The sequence below is a fragment of the Sinocyclocheilus grahami genome, unplaced genomic scaffold (genome assembly GCF_001515645.1).
Source record: "Sinocyclocheilus grahami isolate Dianchi unplaced genomic scaffold, SAMN03320097.WGS_v1.1 scaffold225.1, whole genome shotgun sequence".
In the NCBI taxonomy this organism is placed as follows: Eukaryota; Metazoa; Chordata; class Actinopteri; order Cypriniformes; family Cyprinidae; genus Sinocyclocheilus; species Sinocyclocheilus grahami.
In genome coordinates this window covers 2,091,104-2,114,629 of record NW_015505404.1, presented here as the reverse complement: position 1 = coordinate 2,114,629, position 23,526 = coordinate 2,091,104, and the positions used below count along the sequence as shown (strand labels likewise).

Genomic DNA, 23,526 nt, shown 5'->3' with positions numbered 1-23,526 from the left:
CATCGATCCATCAGCTCCACCGGGCTCCCTCGTCCCTCCGGCTCCGCCTTGGTCCTCAGTCGCTCCGGCTCCGCCGTGGGTCTCCGCCTCTGCCTTGGTCGCCAGAGCCCTCGGCTCCACCCTGGTCCCCCGGATCCTCTGTGGGCCGCTATTATGGCTGTGGCCTGGGTCCCACCTGGCTCCTTCTCCTGCTCCGGTTCCCTCCTGCCGTCTCCCTGGCTCCTCCCTCCATCGTCACCTCCCTGGACTCTGTTAGCCATCCTCCTCCTGGAAGTCCGTCCGCCGCCGGAACCTCCACCTGTCTGGTCTGCCTGCCAGCCTTTTGCCTTCCCCTGTCACCATCCCACATCCACTCCTTTGTCCTCCTCCTAAGTCCCCCTTCGTCCCTCCCTCTGTCTCCACGGAGCGAGGACGAGCCTTCCAGGAGGGAGGCGATCTGTCACACCCCTGTGGACTGTTGATTGTGGTCTCTCCCTCTGTGTCCTTATTTGGTTGTTCCTGTTCTCATTATTTATTTATTACAGGGACAATGCATATTAATAAACATTTCTGTCAATATGCCAGAATTATTAGATTATTAGTTAATCACCTCATTGTGCTCACCTGTCTGCCCCTCGTTATCTGCCCTATATCTGTTCCGGTCTCTTGTATTCGAGTTGGTCGGTTATTGTGAATGTTACCTCGAGAGAGAGAGAGAGAGTGTGTGTGTGTGTGTGTGTGTGTGTGTCTCTCTCTCTCCTTCCTGAATCTGCCTTGTTGTGTCTACATTAAAAGTCATTATTGGAATCCTTGTTGTCCTCGTCGTCCTGCCTGCCTCCACACATCGTGACAGCTGTAGCATATATTTGATACGTATATGTTAAATGTATGATTTCTCTTATCCCTTCCTGTTAAAATTGTTTTATATTCATTGCAATTCTTGTAAACTAATAAAAAAGGGACTCTGAGGGAGCAAAAAAAAAATCAAAATATTGAGAAAATCACCTTTAAAGTTGTCCAAATGAAGGTCTTAGCAATGTATATTACTAATCAAAAATTAAGTTTTGACATATTTATGGTAGCAAATTTACAAAATATCTTCATGGAACATGATCTTTACTTAATATCCTAATGATTTTTGGCATAGAAGAAAAATTGATAATTTTGACCCATACAATGTATTGTTGGCTATTGCTACAAATATACCCATGCTACTTAAGACTGGTTTTGTGGTCCAGGGTCACATATGTAGTCGACAATTAAAATCCTTTTTTCTTGATGCAGTGCTTCATAGACAGGTTGGTAGGTGGTCTATAATGGTTGTCTAGGACGTATGTGTTTACGCTACAAATGAGAGGTTTGAGTGATGTTAATGGCAGGTGTATAGGGGCCTATATGTCAGGGGGCATATGAAAAAAGACCATCCTTTAGTTCAGAACATTAGCAACTATAATCATCAATGCTCAGCAGTCAATTTCACGTGACAATATTTCAGCATGGCAGGATTTACTAGTATTTAATGAATGTAGACAATGATAAATGATAAACATGGACTCACTGCGTAGCCTGGGGCACAGATACAGGCCCCAGTCAGACTGTGGCAGTCTGCTCCATTAGCACACTGGCACGGCACTCTACATCCTTCTCCATAGTAACCCGGGGGACAGGTCTCATTGCAGTATAGACCCGTCCATCCGGCTGTACACAAGCATTCACCTGTCAGGGGGTGGCAGCTGAAAAAGAGAAAGACAGATCGACATTTAGGTTCAAATATGCCTAAAGATACATTGTGTATACGGCACCTAAACAGAAACACTTTGGTTTCCAGAACAAGGGAGTCAAATCTGAGGACTAAAACTATTTGAGTTAATCTATCCTGGTGTCTGTGAGCTCCACTCAGATAAATGGGGTGTCCTTTCTCTCCTTCATGTAGTAATGAGCCCCAGTGTCTCAGGGCCTAATCTACCCATACCAGGCATTAACATTGCATTAGCCAGGAACGCGGCTAAGAAATAATGAATGAAGCACAGGTCGTGATAAAGAGCAAGTGCTATGCTACTGTTGAAAGGTGTTCGAATTTTGTTTTTGACTTGCAAGTCAAATTAAGTCAAATGGAGCTCTCTACTCACCCATGGCTCCAGAGGTTAACTCGAGAAAAGTTGGCTAAAAAAGTAATGATTGTAGGATTGAAGGAGTGGACTCCACAAAGATGTATTGTTTGTATGAAATAACTTAGCTGAATTGTTATCTTCAAAGTGTGAGGAAATTATGATCTAAGCAGCACTGTAATTTAGTATAATTAATGATATAAGCATGATTAATTTAATAATGTCTTCTGAGTCATACCTTTGCATTGTGTATATAGAACAACTTTTTAAAAATGGCAGAAAAGAAATGCACTGTAATTTAGTATAATTAATGATATAAGCATGATTAATTTAATCATGTCTTCTGAGTCATACCTTTGCATTGTGTATATAGAACAACGTTTTAAAAATGGCAGAAAAGAAATGCAAAAATGCATGGAAAATGACAAATGATGTGAAAACAAAACAAAACGAACAGTAATTTGACTTGGAAAGAAAATTTTTGTACTGTCTATTTCTTGATCTTTTTGTCTGCTGATTTTTTCTGGCAAATATTTATATATATACATATGAAATTAATTTGATTAACAAGGATATAATGTAATTAATTCAAATATTTTTTACGCAATTGACAGTCCTAGATACAATGCATCCAGAAATATACTGGTTTACAAATTTTAGACAAATGTAGAATTTATTTTCTTTGCAGCGAAATAAAGTGCATTGTAGGGATGCACTGATATTAGAGTAATTAAATTACTGCAAAATTCTTACTGAAATTTCATGTTATGGACAATATTAAAATTCTTTACTATTTTGTCTAAATTAACAATAAATAAATACAGCACTACAAATTTTAAATGTTTTAAATGCTACAAATGAATTTAGGCATCACAATATTTTAGAATACAACATGGATATTTGTTTTAAGATTTGCTAAAGATTACATTTAATAGTATTAAAAACTAGATCATTAATTTTAAGGGAGCATTAAATGATAACAAAGGTAATCTAACTGTAAAATAGGGCATATGAGCATGCAAAATAAAAAAATCAATATTGGCCAATATCAATAAATAATAAAAAAACTGTAATATCAGCTGATAACCATTATGGTACTGATATGCATTCCTAGTCCATTGATTCTCATCAATTCCAAGGTTATCATTCATAGTGTGGTAGCGTGTCTCACCTGAGTGTGTTGGTGGCATTACAGGGGCAGTATTTGTCACAGATGAGACCGTAGAGGCCTGGTGGACAGAACCTGTCTTGGCAGTGAGGCCCTTTGAATCCTGTATCACACAAACACGCTCCGTTGATGTGGTAACACTTGGCCCCATTCTGACAATCACAGTGAAGGGCACACTGGGGTCCGTATTTGCCGACCGGACACTCTTCCTGGCACCTGGGAACAGTGAGGGAAGAAAACCCCAAAACAATGTTTTGTATGCATTATTCGTTACTCAGAGCGGCTCTGTAAGAAAAAGGAGCCTGTCAGAATAACACAAACAGAATTAGTAGACTACAGAATCATTCTAATCATAGGGTCAAGGGTCAAAGCTTTGGGCATCTTCTTTGGTACTTCAGGTTCATCAGCCCTTGGCTTCACCTGGGACTGCAGTCATTAATTACTGTGAATACAATTAGACCCCGGCTCATTCTCTCTGTTGAATAGCAAAGTGACTTAAGGAACAACGACTTCCACAAGATCTTCAATATACAATCCTGGCAGAACATCAATCTTGAGTGTCCAAAGAAGCCATTAGGAGACAGATAAATAGCTCAATTAAATTATAAAACGGACTAGGTATGTTTCATGTTGAAATTACACCAGTGTCGTTTGTATCAGGAGAGACGGGTGTGAGAAGGACTTACGGGAAGGGAGGAGGGGGTACTAACGCAATCTGAGATTATTCCTGCTGGACTAATTCACCTGTCACAGACCAAATGAATGAGGGCAATTTTGTTAAATATTAGAGGATAAGAAGTGTCTGTCCTGAAAGTGTTTTCATTCTGCAGACAATCACTTTACTGCGCTAATAAACCCTAAGCTGCTGCAGAAGACATGGGGAAATAAAGACACTGAGCAATTTCAATTGGATCCTACTAAAACTCCATTACTGGTAATTAATGAGCAGAAACTTAACAGACCAGTGCGGATCTCGGAGTGGGATCAGTCGACACAGGGAATGTAAACACAGGGCAGTAAAAAAAAACAATTAATCAATTATTCAGCAACCAAATTTTGCAGGCTTGTTAACAAACTGCTTTTGTGGTAGTTTTTTTAAAGACACAGAGGAATAATAACAGAAATAAGATCAGAACTGGGTATTTATTGTACCTGTGGCCACTGTATCCTGCAATACACTGGCACTGTCCTGTAATGTGGTCACACAGCCCTCCATTGCGGCACGAGCATTCCTTGCTGCAGTTGATCCCGTATTTGCCGAATGGGCATGGCTGGGCACACACAGACCCCTGTCCAGAAAGAGGGCAGAGAAAATTTGGGAATCAAATGAAAGTCAATCACGACCATTAAAGCTGCACTGATTTATATAGGAAGGATTCACTCAAATAAATTCAGTCATCATCTACCCCATTTCAAACCCATATGACTTACTTTCTTTCAATAGGAGAAACTCTTTAAAGGTCCTTTCACACCACGAAAGATAACTACTGTATAGCAATAACTATACTTTATAATACTTTTTAACTACTAACTTTAAATGATCCAACTTTTTAAAGAAGGGTAGCTTCTGATTCGCTGTCAATGGAAAAAAAATCTTCTTAAAGTGATTCCAACAATATTGTTCCTCTGTGTCATTATAGTTGTAGCTGTGGTGTGGACTTCATATTATCATGGAATTAGAACAATTATTAAAACATTATAGTTATATTTACCATCCTTGGTGTGAACATTTAGAATAGCATTTCTCATAAAGGTTTGAAACAACAGAGGGAATAAAGGATTTTAGATTAACATACAGTATATAGAATCAGTGTATTTAATCTATAGAATTAAAGATTAAAGAATTATGCAGAAACACATAATTTGGTCCTCTAAAAAAGGCCATATTTTATATATCTGTAGCCACTTATGTAAAGCTGATGATAGTACACGATCACTATCTGATCCAGTCTTTGCTACAGTACCTTTAAGACCTTTAAACAAGGTTCCTTAATCATTGAATAGGAATTGAATCATTGAATTTATATGTAAACAGCTCATATGATAATGAACATACACAGTTATGAGGCCAATACTATTACAATTTCTAAATGACCCATTTTTGCAGTTTAGTTTTAATAAACGATGAACTGAAGGTGGAGCATTGCTTTGTGAATATTAGAGTATGTCTACATACTGTATCACACTGAACACTTTTCAGAAGAGAAAGGAAACTTGTGTTTTAGATATGTCCTCTTTACGAGTTTGAGATGATGCAAAAGGAGCAATAATGAGGCTCAGCAAACTTCACACAATTTGCTTCCAAATAATAACTTCAGCTGCTCTGCGAGACTCAGATCAGTGTAATTTCTTCCCCACTTAGGTTTGTGCATGTATCTACATTCAGATTCTCCTCCACCCTTCCTTCATTTACCTCTTAAACTCTTTCACCTTCCCTCCATTCACTTAACCCTCCCTTTCTCCTTCTAATTACCCTCTCTTTTCCTTCCTTACTTCCTTTTAAGCATGACTCACCTCCTCTGTCGCTTCAGTATCTTGCCCTTTTACTCTCCTTCACTTTCTGCCCCTCATTCCTTATCATCTGTCTCCTCATCTTTATTCCTCTCTGTTTCTTTTCTGTCTTTTATTCTCTCAGTCACTTTCCCTTTGTCCCCCACTTCTCCACCCTTTCGGTCCCCCTGTGTGCAGCTTCTTACCGTCCATCCAGCAGGGCAGGAGCATTCTCCAGTGATGTGATGGCAGGTTCCTCCGTTCTGACAGGGGCAGCGCTGCTCGCACTGTGGCCCATGACTTCCAGAGGGACATCGCTCTCCACAGCTGCCGAACCACAAGAGCAAATACTTGAAACTCAGGCAGTCATTGCAAAGGATTGCAACATAAAACACAAGAACGTTCAAAGACTTTAGAACAAATGCTTCAAAAATTTTTTTTTTAAAGTAACCTCACAAGAACTTCACAGTGTTTTCACTATGCTAACAATGAATATAGACAAAGGGTAAGTATATAGTATGTAGATTAGTATGGGAGACTGGGGCTAGTTGTCACATGGGGAAATACCCAGAAGGTTTTACGTTAAAAATCTCCAGGCCCGAAACAATTGATATTTTAAGGATATTCAATTTTTCTCCCCCATAAAAAAGAGATAGACTTCTGTTCAAAGTTTTGGTGGCTAAGATTTCCTGTTTTTGAAAGAAGTCTCCTAATATGCTCAAAAAAATATGTATTTATTTGATCAAAAATACAGTAAAAACTGTAATATTGTGACATTTTATGACAATTTAAAAATAACTTTTCTATTTTAAAATGTAATTTATTTCTGCAAAACGGACTATTTAACGGCATGTTCTCATTGTGGCAACACAAAAGGTCACAAAAGCTGAATCTGGATCCTTGGCAAAGATGGTGTAAAGGTTGAATAGCTTTTTTGTAGTCAAGAGGTGTGTGCCTATATAGAAATTGTCTTTCAAAAATAAACCTACCCTTTTCACCAGTGTAACAACTTGCCTTTGTCTCCTCTATATAAAGAATATATTTCAGGAAAGACATATTAACCTTCATATCTCTATATTGCAAACCGGTTTTATCCCTGGTACTCACATGGGACCCATGTAGCCTGGTGCACATATGCATTTCCCCGTCTCGTGGTGGCAGGTGGCACCGTTGAGGCATTGACACTGCAGCTGGCAGCCCTTGCCATAGTATGCAGGCTCACATTGATCCTCACAGCGCCATCCTTGGTAGCCGTCTGTGCAGACACAGGCTCCTGTGATGGGGTTACACAGGGCCCCATTCTTACACTGACAGCGGTTGCTGCAGTGGGGCCCCCAGTGGCCACTTTCACAACCTGAAACACAGAGAAGAAAGAAAGAACACTTTTTTTACACCATCTAACTAAAATGCCGCCACACTCCAGTCAGAGCTGAGGATGGAAACTCTTGCTTATCAGCACGACTCGGTTGTATTACATTCCAAACAGTGACCTGTAATCCTGGAATTGCCAAGACACAAGATTTGTGAAGTCATAGGATTTTATTACAGAACATATGCAAGTTTGTACAGTGTTTTGTCAATACAAGTGAATCCCACAGTGAGTGGGGATTAGCTAAAGCATAGATTATTTACATCCCCTCATATATTCTTTTTAAATTATCAACGAGCTAATACCATGCTGAAAGCCAATGCTATCAATAAAATGGGTGAAACTGCAAGAAGCTAATCTTGCAAATGCACCTAAAGTGGCCCAGAGATGCTATAAAAGACTGACACAGTCATTCTTTTGTTTACACAGTATTAGCTAACATAAACAGGGCCATAACCACCAAAGACTTCCGTTTTCAAATTTTTTTTTTTTTACATTTGTTTACACCCTTGCATAAATGTTACTGCATGTATCTGGAGATATTTTATTTGACTCTAAGAGCACTTTTGGTTTGCCTCATCACCACATACTTTAAAAATCAGTGTTAACTATTAACTCATGCTAACTTAGTGGATATTTCTGCATCATCTCAAATGTGTGAAGTCAATAAAAATTTATTATTTTATTCAGCAAGGATGCAATAAATTGATCAAGAGTGACAGTTAAGACATTTAAAATGTTACAAAATATGTGATCCTGGACCACAAAACCAGTCTTAAGTCGCTGGGGTATATTTGTAGCAATAGCCAACAATACATTGTATGGGTCAAAATTATCGCTTTTTCTTTTATGCCAAAAATATTTAGGATATTAAGTAAAGATCATGTTCCATGAAGAGTTTTTTAAACTTCCTAACGTAAATATATCAAAACTTAATTTTTGATTAAGATTAATATGCATTGCTAAGAACTTCATATGGACAAGTTTAAAGGCGATTTTCTCAACATTTAGATTTTTTTTGCACCCAGATTCCAGATTTTCAAATAGTTGTAGCTTAGCCAAATATTGTCCTATCCTAACAAATCATATACATCAATGGAAAGCATATTTATTCAGCTTTCAGATGATTGACCCTTATGACTGGTTTTGTGGTCCAGGGTCACATATTTCTATTTCAAATAAATGCTGTTCTTTCAAACTTTCTATTAATCAAAGAATCCTGAAAACAACAGTATCATATTCAAAAAAATTTTTAGCACCAAATCAGCATATTAGAATGATTTCTGAAGGATCATGTGACTAAGCATGGAATAATGTCTGCTGAAAATTCAGCTCTGCCATCGCAATAATGAATTACATTTTAAAACATATTAAAATAGAAAACAACTATTTAATGTAAATAAATATTAACATTTTCTGTATTTTTAATGAAATAAATGAGCATAGCGACTTTTTTTTTTTCAAAAACATAATTTCAGATTCTTACAGCTCCAACATTTATGAATAGTATCTGTCATTTAGATGATGGTTTCATCCAAAGCAATATACAATACATGTTAAAGGTACTATATGATTTAAACAACCTCAGAAACTAGTCCATATTTAACCACTGAAGTGCCAGATGCTTGACTAAGCTCAGAAGGCTATTTTGAAAGTGGATGAAGCCCTAATGAAGACTGTGTGCTGCGAGACACCAGCGTCCATCGTCTATGCCAGACAAACACGAGGTGGATGATCAGCACTTCGAGAAGACAGCTTGGCACAGAGGGGGTCATGGAACTGGTGCTGTGGCGAGTCTTTCCCAGGAGGTGCGACGTAGGCCGCATTAAGTAGCTCAAAGAGGGCAGGAGGCACGTTATTGATTTAAGTAAATCTGCTACGGATGAGTTCTCCTGTCGTTTGAGCTCTCACACCACACAAATGACCAGGGCACATTAAAGGCAGGAAACCTGCGGGAGGTCAGTGAAGACCGATGAGCTGCTCATCGTCTGCTCCGCTCGCAGTCAATCAGCACTCATCACGCTTCTCTTAGCTCTCCCACGCTGATGAGAGAAAAAGAGCAGAAAACACAACACATCCACCGTTTGCCTCACTCACCGGCCCCCGGACCTCGTCAACTCCCCATCAGCCACAAAGTGAGCGCTTCACTTTCAAACTGGGACGCAAACAGTTTCCCTCCCATTCAACACGGCAAATCCAAGACCGCCGGCCTCTTCATCTGCAGCCATTCTGAATCATTGCGGAGGAGGACAAATAAAGTGGAAATCTAGACAGAGCTTAATTTGCACAAGTCTTTTTCTCTGGTGCTCAGAAGCAGCACAAAATGTTGCCATTGAAGACTCAAAGCCTCTTTTCCCCCCACAGCGAGACGCCTCAGCACATTTCCTCCTAAAGCCCATTATCTCGGCCCGTCTCTTCTGCGTTTAGTTTCAGACTCGCCGCAGACAGTCTCTCACTGTGGGCCCTCTGACAGCATTTAGCGGTGATTAAAGAGTCAGAGATCATTTGGTGCCACGGGCAAGGCTGTAAAACACACAGTCTTATTCCTATTTCTCTGTGTTTAAAGTATCTAAAGGAAAGCTTCCATAAGGATGAGCCTAATCGGAGAAGAGATGAAGGAAGAGCGGATGAGGGCCCCTTTGGGGCGATGGACCGTGTGTGGGCAGAGATTCAATGGTAAGTACACCAACAGGCCGACCTGCAACGCAACCCCCATTAAAAGCGCTCAGCATTGCACAAACAGGCTAATCAAAGGGGTGCGTTTGGGGAGACAACTGATGCTCCTCTTCACAACAAACTTGCACCTTAAGGCATCAGGACTTAGCTGTGAGCGTGCAATTGTATACTGTACTTTGATAAACAGTAAAATGTAATGGCCTGATTTGATCAGATGGTTGAGAAAGATCTCAGCGCAGGGCAGCGCCATGCACAATCTTGTGAAAATACCTAATGCTGCTACTTGAAGTTCTCTCATAAGTGTGGCAAGCCTTATTACAAAACAAGTGAAATCCCTTCAGCTGCAGGCCTGATTTAAAAATTATTAAGGCTGACAAGAAAAATTCTGTATGTATTTTGGTGCTACGTTTTGCCTAGAACTGTGTGCGCAGCCAAATAAACACGAACATCACAAAAGGCTAATCAGGGAGAATTCCAGAGTCTAAACTCTTGTATTTTCTAGGAAGACAAAATATCTCACTCCTGTGGAATATAGAAGCCCTGCTTACGCTGTCTATTTTTATTAAAAATCTGTTTTGTGTCGGAGCAATAGCCTTCAGGGTAGTGCACCTACATATTGCACAACTGCGCTTCATTTCTCTCCTCTTCTATCGCATCCTTTCTCTCCTCAAACTGTCAAAGGCTAAATTAATCAAAATATAACTTAAAAAACAAAAAATTATAAAAACTTTATATAATAAAAATGTCTTTTATTATTATTTTTCTAATTTTATTTTTTTGTTTTATGCCATGTGAAAATCTAAGACTGTTTTATGGTCAAAATTCGGAGTAAAAAACAAAACAAAAAAAAACCTTCCTCCCTTTATTATCATTTTCTGTCTCACATGCAAATAAAGGCAAAAATACAACTTTACAAATAAAAATATATTTTTTGGAAATAGGATTAATTTTTAATTTTATTATTTGGTTGTTTTATCCCACATCTGCATCCAAGGTTATTTTCATTGCAAAAATTAGGTTAAAATCAATTTTAAAAAAGTTAAACCTATTAATAAAAAATACAAAAACAGTGCTTGCATCACTCCCTTCCTAGCATTTCCTGTCTCTCCTCACAGTCACATAAAGGCAGAAAATCTATTTAGAAACTATTTTATTTTTATTTTATTATTTGTTTGATATCACGTCAGCATCAAAGGCTATACTTCTTTATGACTAAAATGAGTGTAAAATCCATAAAAAAACAGGTAAGTCAATGATTAAACATATTTAAAAACGGCTCTTTGCATCCCTTCTCTTCTAGCATTCGCTGTCTCTCCTCAAACTGACATATAAAGCCAAAATGCCCAAAGATATAATTACATACAGAAAGATAAAACCTAAACAATATCTTTAGATGTACTTTACTAAACACATCCTTTACTAAACTTTTTGAACAAAATCTCTGTCTGATGGAAGATGGAAGTTTTTCATCCTTCAATAAAAACACACACGTAGGTCTTGTATGGCCTATGACATTTTGCATATACTACTTCGTGACTAGATTTAAATGAATATATCAATCTTTTGCCAATCTACCATTTGCCTTTTTATCATCCAATTGATGGCCCGCAGCCATCTAGATGTTTGTAACAGAGCCAAGGGTTTCTGAATCAGTGTAATAGGAAGCACTGTAGAAGAGTGTGATTACACTGTCTCTATCACAGCCCACAATGCCTCCAGGGCCAATTACTACTTCCTTGCACCCAGTCCAGCCCATTCCACTCTTTTAATTAAAGCTCCAGTGGTGGAGGGGAAGACTCTAGTCAACCCCTTACACCCAAGTTTGAGCTTTTGTGGTTAATGACTGGAGGAAGTGCATCCAGACAATTAAACCTGCAGATAAATGAAGATCCCAAAGTTTGGCAGCTGAACTCTTGTGTTTGGGTTCATCTCTGCTATGCCATGATGAATACAGGATGGGAGTTTGTCTCTACATGAAAGAGTGTCTTAATTACTGAGCAATGTCACAGCACCGTGTGCTACGATGACGGTTAGAGTGAGACCTGTTTTGTGCCAGTTAAGTGTGTTTTTCAGAGCACAGGTTATACAGAATCCTTATTAAGTCACTGAAACAGTGTGCAGCTTCAAAGAAGACAAAAGTAAATTAAAGTATATGGGCAAAGTGGCATAAAAGATAGTTTTAAAATATACAGCGAACGGGAGATCCAAATGTGCTCTGATAAAATATTCTGTCCAGTGAGAAATAAGTAAAGATTCATATTCACTCAGAAACTTTGGCTGACTGGATTTAGACTGCAAGAATAGACATTTTTAACAATTATAGGTCCTGCACTCCTATTACCTCACAGGTTTTCTGATTAGTGAGGAGGGAGAAGAAGAAAAACTGCCAAATTAGATCATTTCAATAATAAATTAATTTTCAAAACATCTCACAAAAGTTGTTCACATTGACCTCACATGACAACCTTTGGAGGTAGAGTAAATGCCATCCAATCATTTGTCTTAAAGGGGTCATATGATGTTGCTAAAAAGAACATTATTTGGTGTAATGAAATGTGTTTATGCGGTTTAAGGTTCAAAAAACACATTATTGTTTCTCCTCTATGCCCCACCTTTCTGAAACGCGTCGATTTTTACAAAGCTCATCGGTCTGAAAAGCGAAACACAGCATCACACACGGCGGCCTTGAGTGAGCGGCGGTGTTATGCAAATCTTCCCACATAGTGAGGTAGATATGTGGGGGTGTGTTAGAACGGGCCATTTTAGGTAGGAGTGGTTGACTCTTAACTTTTATAAAGAATATCTCTTTGGATTTGAGACTTTAGTCTTTGCAACTTTACAGATCTTCTTTATGCACCAAGAGCTTGTAACACTCCAAAGAGAAAGGAAAAATTGAAAACGCATCATATGGCCCCTTTAACTATAGGTTACATATTAAACAACAACATTAGATAATCAAAAATTTGGTAACATTTCACTCACTAATTTTTATATAAAAAAACCTACTGATGAAACTCATTATGTGTATCTTTAACTACACTTAAATGTAGTTGTAAACAACAACATTAAGCTGTATACTGTATGTTAGATTCACTAAAAAGAACAGACTCATAAGAGTCATTTGTTTGGGAATCAGACTAAACTGTTTGCACTGTATATTTTTTACATTCAACAAACTGGATCTTACAAGTAATTCTATATCTTTTTACGTATTTTGTATTGTCCTTGTAAGTTATGTTTGTTCCTTTTCTACCCTGTCTACCCTTCTCGAGAGGAGTAAACAAAGAAAGAATTTCATTGTACTAGTACAGGGGTTCTCAAAGTCTATATTCAAAGGTCCAAATCTGAATTTTCCTCAATGTCAAAGGTCCGGACCGGAACAATTGGTTATTACAAAACTTGTTTTTAATAAACATACATAACATGCATAACAAATAAACATGAATTTTTTGAAAAAATAAAGTGCAAAAGTTGCAAAACAATTAATTTAACTGTCAGCAATAGAGGTCGACTGATAAGGTTTCCCCGGTAACGGCTGTAATCAAATAAGCTCTGCGCTCACCAATGCTAGGAAAGACGAAATGAAAATGACATCAAAGCTTTTCTGAAGACGGTCGGTTCTTTTCAATTATACATTCATATAAAAACACCTGCGCTGCATTTTAATTTTGACACGTGCAGTGCTCAGTTTATTCAACGAAGTAGAATCCTTTTGGAAAATGTATTTGTGGCTGTCAGTTTTGATTTTGTGAAAATTCAACGTATGGGAAACACTGGACATGGCTATAAGTCAAATGGCCATAATCTAAGTGATAACAAAAAATAAATAAATAAATAAAAAATTACTCATATTAGCGGTGAAATGTCGTCCGATTATGTCAAACGTAATACGCTCACTGGATGTCATGACAACAAATGTCATGAAGGAAAAGTTTCATATCTCGCCTTCGCTTTCATTTCGGACCATCTCCAAAAAAGACATTAAAAAACGAACATATGATTTACAAGCTTAACATGCATTTATCAAAGTAGGAAATAATTAGTGTTCTTGAAATATTAAATGGAGGCGGGTTCGGACTGAATTCCCTCCGGGTCCGGATCCGGACCGGGGTCCGGACTTTGAGAAGCACTGTACTAGTAGCCTACATATGACAATAAAGCTCTTGAATCTGGAATCTAATTCATTCAAGAATCGGACTACAGTAATACTCTTGTACAATTTTAATTCATGAAAATAAACTTGCTCATAAGAGTTATTTGCTCTGTAATCAGACTACACTGCCTTTCTTGAAACAAAAACATATAGCGCATGGTTTGATTCACTAAATAAAACCAGTTCATGAGAGTCATCGTTCAGTAATCAGACTTCTCTGGTCATATGTTTTCGTGCTATAGATTCGGTAGTGGTGTTGAAGCACATTTAAATAGTGGTGAATCAAACTCTGTGAGTATTTTAGTGCAATATTTCATCCACATCTTCAGAAAAATGAGCACCATTAACGGAGCCAAACATCATTCCTTTTTGGTATTTTGAAAATGGAAAGGTCAGTTTTACTGGCAGAAGTGCCAGAAGGGCGAACATGACTTTTAGTGCCTTTACCGCTCAAATTAAAAACAAACATACCCCTCTATCCTATCATTCTTCATTTAAATTTCCCACATTCATCTTGGTTCTGCAACAGATGAACAGACCTATAATGCTTTGATATACATTTACAAATATAGCTCTTTTTTGGACAAAAGTGCCGATTGTTTAGTACACAAGGATGATAAATGTCTCCTGGACATGCTGTTAAATGTATAGTTGTAAAAGCTGCCAATACTCTCACCGTGAAATGGCCCACTGGGCCGTCTAGAGCTCCACTGACACTTATCACTATGTTATTTATTTGTGCGCTGAAAGAGGCGACTGCTAAAGTATGAATTAGGGATACATTAGGGAATTTGGGATACATTATGTGGGGTGGAGAGCTGATGGATGCTATTCTAAATATACAGAAGGAACTGCCAATAGTCATGTGGGGTGGATAGTGCTGAGTTGTAACAACAGAGGGGGGAGCGCTTGCACTGCAGCTGCCAGGCAGCCTCGATGGACCGGGGCGTCCCTCCTACCCTAATTTATCTCAGACAAGCCCCGGCTACATGTTTCCTTTTCCCCAGTAGAGAGGAACAGCACGGGACCTGCCAGCCAAAGCCTCAGGGGAGACACGTAGCATAAGGATGTGCTGATGTTGTATCTTTTCGCGCTATGACTCACGCTGTGTTATGGTTCAAATGTAAAGACTTTTACTTTACTGTTTTGATGTCTTACACTATCTGCAGTAAATTAACATTTCGTCAACAAACTTGTGTATGTTAACAGATTTAATTTCTGGCTTGCAGTGTTCAGTAAGATTGCCCATAGATGAATGATTGCCCATAGAATTGTCAGAACTACTTTTCTTATTATACTATATATGTGTGTGTGTGTGTGTATATATATATCCATATATATCTATATATAAAAAATTTGTCCTGTGCCACATTAATTTTAGCAAAGGTCTGCGATTGAATATTTAAATGTAATAATTAGACACATTCAGGTTTTAAAAGATGTGATGCTGAAGCCATTGTTAACTTGGAATTATGTTTTCAAACCCAAGACAACTTAGTGGGTATTAAACTTTTTCTCCCACTTGAGCACTTTGTATTCAAAGAAGGTTGTTTAGAGACATCTATATCAAATTAAGCACTGACTAATCTCTGTCTAGAAAAGACGCTCTCCTGTGGATACAACTAGGTCATTTGTTCGAGATATATCTAGGATGTGAACTCAGATCAATATCAGCCTTGAGAAGTCACCTTCTATTCAATACAGTGCTAGAGACCTTTCACAGAGAACCTGCTGGACGGCACACTCTAATCGCAGCATCTTTTGTGGAGGGTGAGGAGATCTTTGAAGTGAATCATGCAGGCACAAGTCGGGTCATTATTGCACTCCTGAATAATTCGAGAAAAGCCATGACCTAGTGCAGCAAACCAGTAGCTTATTCAACAAAAGTCAGAAGTGTCCTCCTCAGCAGATTGTTACACGGGCCGTTGCTTTACCAAATTAATAATTCTATCTTCCTCTCATCCCTTGGGAAAAACACAAGCTATTCTCTAAGACACGAGGCCAACAAGCACGAAAAGAGGCTCTTTTACAACGCTACACCCAGAAAGGAATGACTCAAAATAAAGATATGCATGGGATGGAGATGCACGAGACAAAAGTGAGATCAGCAGTGACCAACAACCGCTGCTCTTGAGACAATGTCAACCCAATAAAGCCCACTCGTGCTACGCTTAATTTGCACCCATCGATTTCCTATTTTCAATTATTAATTCTAATTAGGATGAAGTAGATGGTGCCAGGGGCCGTGGCAGAGGGTCGATGATGGAGAGGCCCGGCAGATGTAGGCGAGTGATCCACATATGGGAAAGAGTGTGAATCTACTCTACACCAATGCTGGATTTTTGATAATGATACTCATAGATTTAGTGATTTAAACCCAATTTATAAAGCTTTTTAACATTATTATTTTATATTATCATATATCCTGATCTGAGCCGGGGGGTGTTATGCTCACATTAGCTTAGATTCCTCACCTAAAAGCGTGAAACTCTTTCACCAGGGGGCAGTATACCACATAGTTCAAGCACAGGTCAATATGCGGAGAAGGCTGTGCACCCGCCAATGGTCTGACATGGAGAATGGTGCTTCATGATGTATGTTTAATTATAAAGTTGCTACAATGTGGTGACGGTTGCAGCCCCTCCTCCAGCTAGTGCTGAAATCACAACAACAACAACCATGATGCATTACCACTAATCCACAATGCATTCATCAAAAAACATGGCCGCCCAATGTGCTGGACTTGCATACACTGGAAAATTATCCTGTTAAATTTATGGTAAAAACTGGCAGCTGCAGCTGTGAGAAATTCACCGTTAAATACCATGACAATGTTTCAAGTTCTGTAGGATGCGTGTATGTTTTACAACTTATAACCATATATTTCATTAGGTTATATAATGTTAATACACCTACTTGATGGGGTGTATAGTACACACAAAAATGATGGATCGGTACGTATCTATAAGTTTTAAAGTTATGGTTCATGTTTTCGGTACAGCAGGGGGAAAAAACTAAACATAAAATTGCCATTTTTTAATTAAACAGTGGTTTACTGAACAAACTGCTCTTTCTTTTAATAAATGCACTTATAATTAAAATTTTCTTAGGGATAAAAATCTACCTCAGCTTATGCTCTAAACTGTAGGAAGCTCTTTTACATTACTCTAAGGTTACAATTAACAACAGAGCCCAAACTTAAATTTAATTACTATTTATTTTTAAAAATAATAATCAACACTCAACTTTAAAAAAAATGTATGCAAACGTAAACTGCACATAATGCAGTTTTTAAATTAACTTCTAAATTATAAAATTGCTATTTGTAGTTGAAATATATTCATTTACACAGAGGATGTCTTAACTTGTTTCATAACAGATGTATTTAAACATACATTAAATAATTACGACATCACTAACAGGTAAGGTAAAATATAATGAGCATATAGTCTAATATTTCGCAAACTTTCTTCTCTATACTTTATTTCTCTAGCTAACTAATAAGCTGTGGACACTGATGACTTGCCTGGGGTAAATGAAATGCTACATGACATTTTGTGTAGAAGCTGTTTTATTGATGTTTTCCCGTGGTTAAAACACTGATTGAGTCATGAGATGTTCATTTGTGTTTATTTTGCGTTAAAGCTAGTAGTAAAGAGGAAGGCATGATCATGCTCACTCGCGCTCTGTCGAGGTGTTTATACAGCGTTCTGTCATGCCACATCAAAGAGCGTCAAAACAGCATTTATTGTTTGAACTTCCTTAAAAAAAGAACATAATTTGAAAGATGAGACTTTGTTTCTTATCAAAAGTAACAATATATAAAACTGGAAGTTTCCAATTAAGTTCCTCTCATGCAGTGGTTAAAACAATGCTGTAATTGTTTGGTACACATGCATACTGAACCGAAAGACCTGTACCGATTATACAAAATATAACCATATGTGATGTGTCATACTGTAAATAGCATAGCAATTTAGTTTTTAATTGCAAAAAAAAAAAAAGAGATTGTATTTTAAAGTAAAATTACATATAATGTGATGTCAAACCATTTACAGTTTTTCACTATAGATGGTTAAAGTAAACATGTTTTTACTGTAGTATTCTACAGTATTTTTCTGTAAAAATTACTACATTTTTTTTTCAGTATAGCATTTTATTAAAAGCTACAGTCTAAAAACTAAGAACATGATGTTCTCTCTAACATAAAGCATAATAAAAAAAAATTTAAGAATAAGGTTGTAGTTGTAAAACATACTATACCACAAGCAAGAATCAAAAGACAAGGGGAAGAGTCTTCTAATACTGGGAAATATGTGCCTATTTCGTAAACCAGAAGACTGCTCGTTATGAATCCATTACTAGAACCACTTGACCATTATGCCAAAGCAAATAAACAGAAATGAAGACTCAGAATAAGGCAATTAAAACTCATGCGTGGACAGGGACAATGACAGAGTAATGCTGAATGAAGATCTCTCCTGACCTACACTGCCAATGCATTATGGGTTTCCATGGCATCTGCACCTGCTGAAAACTGGTAAGGGGGGAGGACAGAAACGAGGTTATGTTTTATATCTTTCGGGTTTGCTGCTAGTCTATTGAGCATGAACTCATTCTGCAGGTGCTGGCAATAGTATACTGCATAATATGTGAAAAGAAAGTATCTCATACAAAAGCCTTATATAGAGCGTGCACAGAAGAGTGAGCTGGAATAGCAAGCTATCATAGCAAAACATGCTGGTGTTTCCTTTTAAATTGATTCACAATAACAATGCATTGGCATGTTAGGAAGGATGGTATTTATAGCAGTGTTCAATGTGTGTTTAACTGAATGATGTTTACTAACCACTAGTTGTATATTACTGCCACATGGACATCACTCATCTCTGACTGAGAATACTTCCTGATTTTAACATTGAAACATGCATTTTCTGTGAAGCAGTTTTGAAACAATGTATTGTGAAAAGCACTATGCAAATAAACTTGAATTGAATTATGCAGTGTGAGAAAAAGCAAATATTTTCATAAATGGAATTCGTGTAAGGCTACGGCAAAGTCTTCCTATGACTGCAAGCATTTTGTGCGTGTATATGCATATGCCTACAGGCAAATACAAATGCTAGTAATAGACAATTCTTGGTGGAATTATCTCTCTCAATCCACTGCCTGCTGCTTCCGATTGCAGCTGTGGGAATAAAGCTGCCTGTAACTGCTGTTGTAGGATCTTCTACACTAAGCAGAGCTACAATGGAAATGGAAAAAGTTGACTGCATACACAATGAAAAAGTTTTAAAGGGATAGTTCACCCAAATATGAAAATTACCCCATGATTTACTCACCCTCAAGCCATCCTAGGTGTATACGACTTTATTCTTTCAAACGATAACAATCGGAGTTATATTAAAAAATGTCCCGACTCTTCCAAGCTTTATAATGGCAGTGAATAGGGGTTGAGATTTTGAAACCCAATAAAGTGAATCCATCCATCATAAAAAGTACTCCACACGGCTCTGGGCAGTTAATAGAATTCCTTCTGAAGCAAAGCGATGCATTTGTGAATGAGAGAGTGGTGTTCCAGCAGATGATGTAGGACGTAGGCGTAGCATATGCTCAGTGAGAATATGCTAGTCTTGCGAGAACCAAGTTTTGTTTACAGCAAAGGAAAACCAGTCTGCTCTTGGCTTATATCGAAATACCCCGACATTTTTCTGTACAAATGCTCATTTTGTACTTCTAACTTGTGACCGGTGTTTTTTATTTTGCTGTCTCCTCTGTGCTTATGCATTCGTCACTTCTCACCAGAGCTTATCCTACGCCTACATCCTACATCATCCTCTGGAACATCACTCTCTTGTGAACACGCGTATGACAGTTAACGGAAGCAAGATATTACGGTTTATAAAGTTTTAAATATGGATATTTTTCTTACAAAAATGCATCAATTAACTTCAGACGGCCTTTATTAACCCCCGGAGCCATGTGGAGCACTTTTTATGATGGATGGATGCACTTTATTGGGCTTTAAAATCTCGACCCCACATTCACTGCCATTACAAAGCTTGGAAGAGCCAGGACATTTTTTAATATATAGGATGGCTTGAAGGTGAGTAAATTATGGAGTAATTTTCATTTTGGGGTGAAATATCCCTTTAACTTGTGAAATAATTTTTAAAAATGTTAAAAAAAAAAGTGTAATTTGAGGAATAAAAATTTTATTATGATTAATTATTTGTGCAACGAAAAAAATAGTAGTGCTGTCAACCGATTAATCGCATCCAAAATAAACGTTTTTATTTACATAATATACAGGTATGTGTGTGTACTGTGTATATTTATTATGTATATATAAATACACACACATACAGTATATATTTTGAAAATATTTACATATATATACACATTTATATATTTATATTCTTATATTTTATATTATATATAAATATATTTCATATGTAAACATAGCTTATTTTTTTCTTAAATATATACATGCATGTGTTTGTATTTATATATACATAATAAATATACAAAGTATACACACATATTACATACATTATGTAAACGAAAACTTTTATTTTGGATGCGATTAATCGTTTGACAGCACAAAAAAATGGTTTTAGTGATATCCTTATCCACATTTAAATCATTGTGCAACCACCTTCTCAACCAACTTGAAACAAATCCAACCTGCACTGAAATCATTTTCCAGAATCCAGAATGTCATCGTAGGCCCTGTTGACCCTATAATCACATATAATGCCAGGTAAAAACACTGGACTTTTCAACGAAACAAAAGAAAACCACTGAAATTGAAATGAAATAATTATAACAAGTTATTAATAATTACAATAATTATAAATAAAATAAAAATTTATTCACTAAAGTAATATTTATTACAGTACAATAATTAATTAATAAAATATGGCATGAGTAGTAGCCCTGTTGGTATGTGATCGAATCCTATAATGAAAAATAATTTCTGTGTTGTGTTGTGAATGGTGTTCAGTAGAAAGCATGACCTGTAACTTGATGTTTTTCATAGAATGTCTCTAGGGGATATGAAATCTATTTTAAACATGTCTTCGGATGAAAAACATCTCCGCCTCCTACACTTCATAGCTTTACCCTGCAGTTTGTTCACCAACTCAACAATCAAAATGTAAGTGCACGATTCATTGTTTCTCACAACTATCATGCTTGTGTAAATACACTGGAAATGACGTGTGGTCTTTGGGGGCATTCTTCTCCGCACCATGGATCGAGATCCTGCGAGCGCCTCTGGATATACCACCACATCAGTACACCAAAGCTACAGCGAAAATGCATGAAAATGTTCCTTCCAAGAAACTTTCCCAACACTTTTCACCACACGTACACACACAGATCAGTATAATTGGCTTTTAATGATCTGACATTATGCTAATGTTCATTGTAAGGAGATAAATCTTTGCAAGGGGTTTACGATTCTCGGCAGGTGGCCGTCTGCCCACCAGAGCCATGGAGATTAAACATGGAGGACAGACTCGGGAGAACAACAATGACATGCTCTATCATCGAGGGTCAGAGTGCATCGCTTGAATCAGTTTGTGTGGGAAAGCAGATTATCTTTGCAACAATGACTTCATGTGTTTACATCAACATTAGGCTGAAATGAGAAGAGACGTTTCTGTTGCATTTGTAACAACAATTGGGTTGTTTTAAATCAACCACAACCCATGCAAACAGCCATTTAAAATTTAAATGCTAAGAACTGAGTTGCTTTGAGAAATATTGGGTTCTCAGGAAACGGCCACTTGAGCTCCATCAGAGAGCTGCCCACTTAAGCAAGGACCACATTAAAGCTTCATTAGCGGAGTGACTGTAGCAGCGAAAGTGGAGGTAAGGGAACAGCCTCAGCGGCCGAAGAAGGCTTTGGAATGAAGAACCTCTTCTGCGGTCGGGGCTCTGAGGGTCCTGTGAAGTGGCCAATGTGTGTCAATCACAGCTGTCCCTCTCCTTCCTCATCCACTCAGCAGTCACATGAAGAACCCTCAGGAGAACCTCAGCCTCTCTGGAAAAGGTTGGCAGGCTCAAAGGCGCAGAATTATCCGGAATGAGCGGCAAGATCTCTGAACCCAGTTTTGTTCTTCTCGTCTTTGGGAACTCACCGGGGCCCATGAATTATTCCTGTGGATTCTCAAAGTCACAGTGAAGTCAAAGGTACACATCAGTGACTCCCTGAGAAATCAATTGTGTATCTCTTTCTCTAACTGACAGTCAAAAATAGATTTGAAGAAAAAAAGGCTTGTTGCTGGGGAAGTTTTAGTGCGAGTTAATGGATTATTAGTCATGATCTCTTGCATGGCAATAAAACGGCTTGGTATTGAGAACAACTGGCAATCAAAAGACTCCCAATGCAGTTATTTGTTACTTCCCTCATGACAGATAGAGTTGCAGATATCTGACAAAAAGACAAATAGAATGTAAAAAAAACAAACAAATCTGATTCATCCATTCTTTGGTAAAGTTTGCTAGAGAGAGGCTGCCGTATTGATCTGCCGAGGAGAAGATTATTTTTATTCCCCTGATGAACAAATGCAAATGATCTAATCTAAATCAGACTTAAAATTAGTCTGGCTCACAATAGCTGGTATTTACTCTTGTAGATGCACAACTGGGGAAAAAAGAATAAATGCTGGACAAGAGATTTAAAAATAATCTTACAGGAGGTAACAAAGAACTCGGTTGTCAACATCAATACTGCGAAAAAATAATTAAATTAATCAGCATTTATGTCTTGTTTTCTATTAAAAATATCTAGACATCCTTAAAACAAATTTAATCTAGAAAAAAATAGAGTATAGAGTACAACACAATTTGAATATATTTTTAAATATACATGAATATATGGCTTAATTAAATATATATTTAAATTAATAAATTAGCCTATTAAATATATTTTCAATTTTATGTTTACGTATATTAAAAAACATTCTGCCAATGAGGCAGGAAAAACAAATTTAATTCAATAAATATTCTCTGAGAAAAAGTATTAATATTTTATGCAATTATGCTTGCTAAGTAATGCATATTGTTTAAAGGGGTCATATGATGCGATTTCAATTTTTCTTTTCTCTTTGGAGTGTTACAAGCTCTTGGTGCATAAAGAAGATCTGTAAAGTTGCAAAGACTAAAGTCTCAAATCCAAAGAGATATTCTTTATAAAAGTTAAGAGTTAACCACACCTACCTAAAACGGCTCGTTCTAACACGCCCCCACATATCTACCTCACTATGTGGGAAGATTTGCATAACGCCACCCAAATGTTCACTCAAAGAAAGAAGGCGTAACTTTTATTCTCACTGTAGTATTGTTGACGCTGCAGCCATGTCGTGAAGACGCTGTGTGCTTCGTTGTGCAAGCGAAACTACTTTGTTTGGTCTTCCAAAAGAGGACGATATCTGCTTCGTCATGCCTAGAGCTGATCTGTGCTGGTCGCTGAGGGAATACATCAACTTTCACCGTGGACGAACCGGATCGGCTTTCACCGCGGAGGAAGCGGAGTCCAGGCCGGAGTCGTCACATGTCCTTCCGGACGCTCCTT

General features: G+C 37.6%; 1 protein-coding gene across 2 annotated transcripts in view; it reads right to left on the bottom strand.

Moving 5' to 3' along the window:
* The window catches only part of LOC107596974 (multiple epidermal growth factor-like domains protein 11), a 104,300-nt gene that overhangs the window by 45,850 nt on the left and 34,924 nt on the right, over positions 1-23,526 (bottom strand). For both annotated transcript variants that reach the window (XM_016287857.1, XM_016287856.1), the window contains exons 5-9: positions 6,853-7,099; positions 5,952-6,072; positions 4,408-4,544; positions 3,259-3,471; positions 1,538-1,712 (exon numbers count right to left, since the gene is read on the bottom strand). In XM_016287857.1, coding sequence (XP_016143343.1) covers positions 1,538-1,712; positions 3,259-3,471; positions 4,408-4,544; positions 5,952-6,072; positions 6,853-7,099 — 893 coding nt within the window. The remainder of the gene's footprint in view (positions 1-1,537; positions 1,713-3,258; positions 3,472-4,407; positions 4,545-5,951; positions 6,073-6,852; positions 7,100-23,526) is intronic.